This window comes from Mandrillus leucophaeus, unplaced genomic scaffold, assembly GCF_000951045.1.
Source record: "Mandrillus leucophaeus isolate KB7577 unplaced genomic scaffold, Mleu.le_1.0 Scaffold351, whole genome shotgun sequence".
Taxonomy (NCBI): Eukaryota; Metazoa; Chordata; class Mammalia; order Primates; family Cercopithecidae; genus Mandrillus; species Mandrillus leucophaeus.
In genome coordinates, this window is record NW_012103710.1 from 1,524,695 (window position 1) to 1,527,619 (window position 2,925).

Here is a 2,925-nt window from a genome sequence, read left to right on the forward strand (position 1 = left end):
TAGGACACCAACTTATTAGTATGCAAATTGATAAAAAGAAAATGTAAGCATTTTTTCTAGCCTTTTCTGTACAAACTGTATTTTAGTGTAACCAAAACATTAATGAGGAAAAGTTCTTCACAGAAGAATTCTAGCTAATAAATGCAAGATAAATGATTTAATCAGAAAAATCATAATTTGATAATCCTTAATGAAATAGTAGATGTAGGAAATGATCATTAATGAATGCTAAATCATTAGGTGAAAGGTTGATGGGGAGGACTACATACTAGAGAGGTCAGGGTGACACCATCTGATCAATGATCTTTAGCAACACTAAAATTGGGACATCCAGATAGTGCTTCATTGAATAGGAGGTAGACAGCGGCAACCAACTATGAAGTTATTTTACCAAGGAAAAAAAGGAAAGGAAACAAAAGAAATTAAACTTAAATCTAAATAATCTTCTAGATCTAGTGATCACTTTATAGGCTATATGGAGAACTAGAGAAAAAAGTTAAATGACTTTTTTACCATGGTAAAGCATGGTAAAACAGTTATCCAAATAAACATGACTGTTTTCCCAACAAATCAGTGGCATGGGGGAAAATATTAGGACCTGTAACTACAACAATCTAATGCATACCATTGAACTTGTGTAAATTCTGAGCATGTATTAAGTACTTATCTATTATTATTATCTATTATTACTTTTAAAAGTATCTCAGCTGGCCGGACACCTGTATCTCAGCACTTTGGGAGACCGAGGCAGGTGGATCACCTGAGGTCAGGAGTTCAAGACCAGCTTGGCCAATATGGTGAAACCTGGCCAATATAGTGAAATCCTGTCTCTACTAAAAAAGTACAAAAATTAGCCAGGCATGGTGGCATGTACCTGTAATCCCAGCTACTCAGGAGGCTGAGGCAGGATAATTGCTCGAACCCGGAGGGCGGAGTGAGCCAAGACCACACCATTGCACTCCAATCTGGGTGACAGAGCGAGACTCCATCTCAAAAAAAAAAAAGTTTCTCAGCCTTTGATATAAGGGAACTAAGTCCTGTTAATGGGATGGGGAATGTGTCAGTAAGTGCTAGGAATGGAGCGTTTAGGATTATGTTTTCACTATAGAATTGACAGTACTTATCTACATGGCCGTGGTCTCAATGCATCCATAATCTTTTAATTGTAAAGTTTTGCTGCTTTTTCACTGTCTGTATATTTTTTCCTTCCATCCCACCGAAACTGTTCTCATTGCTAGACATCTGCACATGGGTGGGAACACGAATATTGACATATCTGAGAAAAGTTAGAGGAGGACTAAAAGGGATCCAAGCAAATGAAGAGTTTTTGTGACAAGACTAGCCTTTTTGGTATAGCTTTATGAAGTCAAGATTAATATAACCTTGGAATCACATTCAGGTATCATCTTTTAGTTCTACAGGTGCTCATATAATTGCCCAGTTTTCGAAAAAACTTCTTGATGAAGATATTTCAATATTTTCTGGATCACAAATGTTGCCTGCGGTTAAAGGAGCTTTTATTTCTGTGTGTCGTCAGATATATAGTACATGTGAAGGCTTGCAGGTGTTAATCACTTACAATTTGCATGAATCTATAGCAAAGGCATGGAAAAAGGTAAGTATTTTCAAGCTTCGTTTTTCCTCCCTGCAAATCTTTATTTCAAATGTAAGCACCATTCTAGTGTTGTACTTTGGATGAAATAGTTAACTGGGCAAATATGACTTCTTTAGCATCACAGTACTCTAGGGAAGATAATGCATCTTAATTTGGCACAGGATGACTGCAGTATCTCCTTTCCCAGTGGGACAAAGTTCTAAGACTTAAATGGGTACTGCAGATTCTTTTCTTCTCCTAGATGAGGCTTTAGGGTACTTTTCCTTACATAGACTAACACTCTTTGGGAGTTATTTTAAAGTAATTTTTAGAGACAGCTGGGTTTTCATTGTGGATACTAGAGATTGTAATGTAGCAATAGCCATATATGTATATATCAATGGACAACTAAGTCTTTTACCCCCATTTAATATGGTTTATTTGTAAAATATGTCACATAATATTTAATTAACAACCAGATAATTTAAAATTTGAAGATAACTTTGATTTTAATAACATTAAGGATAAAACAAAGATGCAGCATAGGAAATCTTATGGGTAGTGCTATCAGTAAGAAAAATAATATAAATTATTCTGCTATTTTTTTAGACAAGTTTGCTATCAGAAAGAATTCCTACTCCAGTAGAGGGTTCTGATTCTGTTTCTTCAGTAAGCCAGGAATCCCAAAACGTGTAAGTACAATTGATGAAAGTCATCTATTTATTATATTTACTGAAATAAATTGAAAATTTATTAAAATGTAATAGAATACTATGGCAAAAATGTTTTACTGGATGGTAAATGTATATATACAGGTTCAAGGAAAATTAGTTTGGAAGAACTTTAGAGATCATACAATACTCATAGCCTTTTAAAAATCTAACAATATTTATTATACTTGTTTCATTCTGGTTTTACATCTTAGATTAGGAAAAGTGACTTATTATCATGTTTCCAGAAAATTTGGAGAATTACTAAATACTAAAGTTGGAAAGTTAACTGGAGAGTTCAGTAGAAATAATATTTTCTCAAGTACCAATGAAGTGTATTTATATTCAAAATATGATTTTTCTAAATGTGTTGGGAGTGCATTTCAATTAGGTTTTGACTTTGGAAAATTATTTAAATCAATATTTATATCATATTTTAATGTAGATGTCTCCATGTTCCTTTACAGATATCAGTAGGATATAGAGTCAGATTAATGGGGAAAATAGATTTTTTGAACTAAACTCTGGCAACATATTTTTCTGGGTTCTGTCCTTATTTTTTAATCGAGTATTGGCATAGTCTAAAATGGTAATTAGGGAGAACTTGAAGGGCTATTCTTT

General features: G+C 33.7%; 1 protein-coding gene across 1 annotated transcript in view; it reads left to right on the forward strand.

Annotated features, from left to right (window-relative positions):
* Positions 1-2,925, forward strand: part of TBC1D32 (TBC1 domain family, member 32) — a 254,389-nt gene that overhangs the window by 78,848 nt on the left and 172,616 nt on the right. Inside the window, exons 16-17 of the mRNA XM_011989387.1 lie at positions 1,414-1,615; positions 2,204-2,286. Of these exons, the coding sequence (XP_011844777.1) occupies positions 1,414-1,615; positions 2,204-2,286 (285 nt within the window). The remainder of the gene's footprint in view (positions 1-1,413; positions 1,616-2,203; positions 2,287-2,925) is intronic.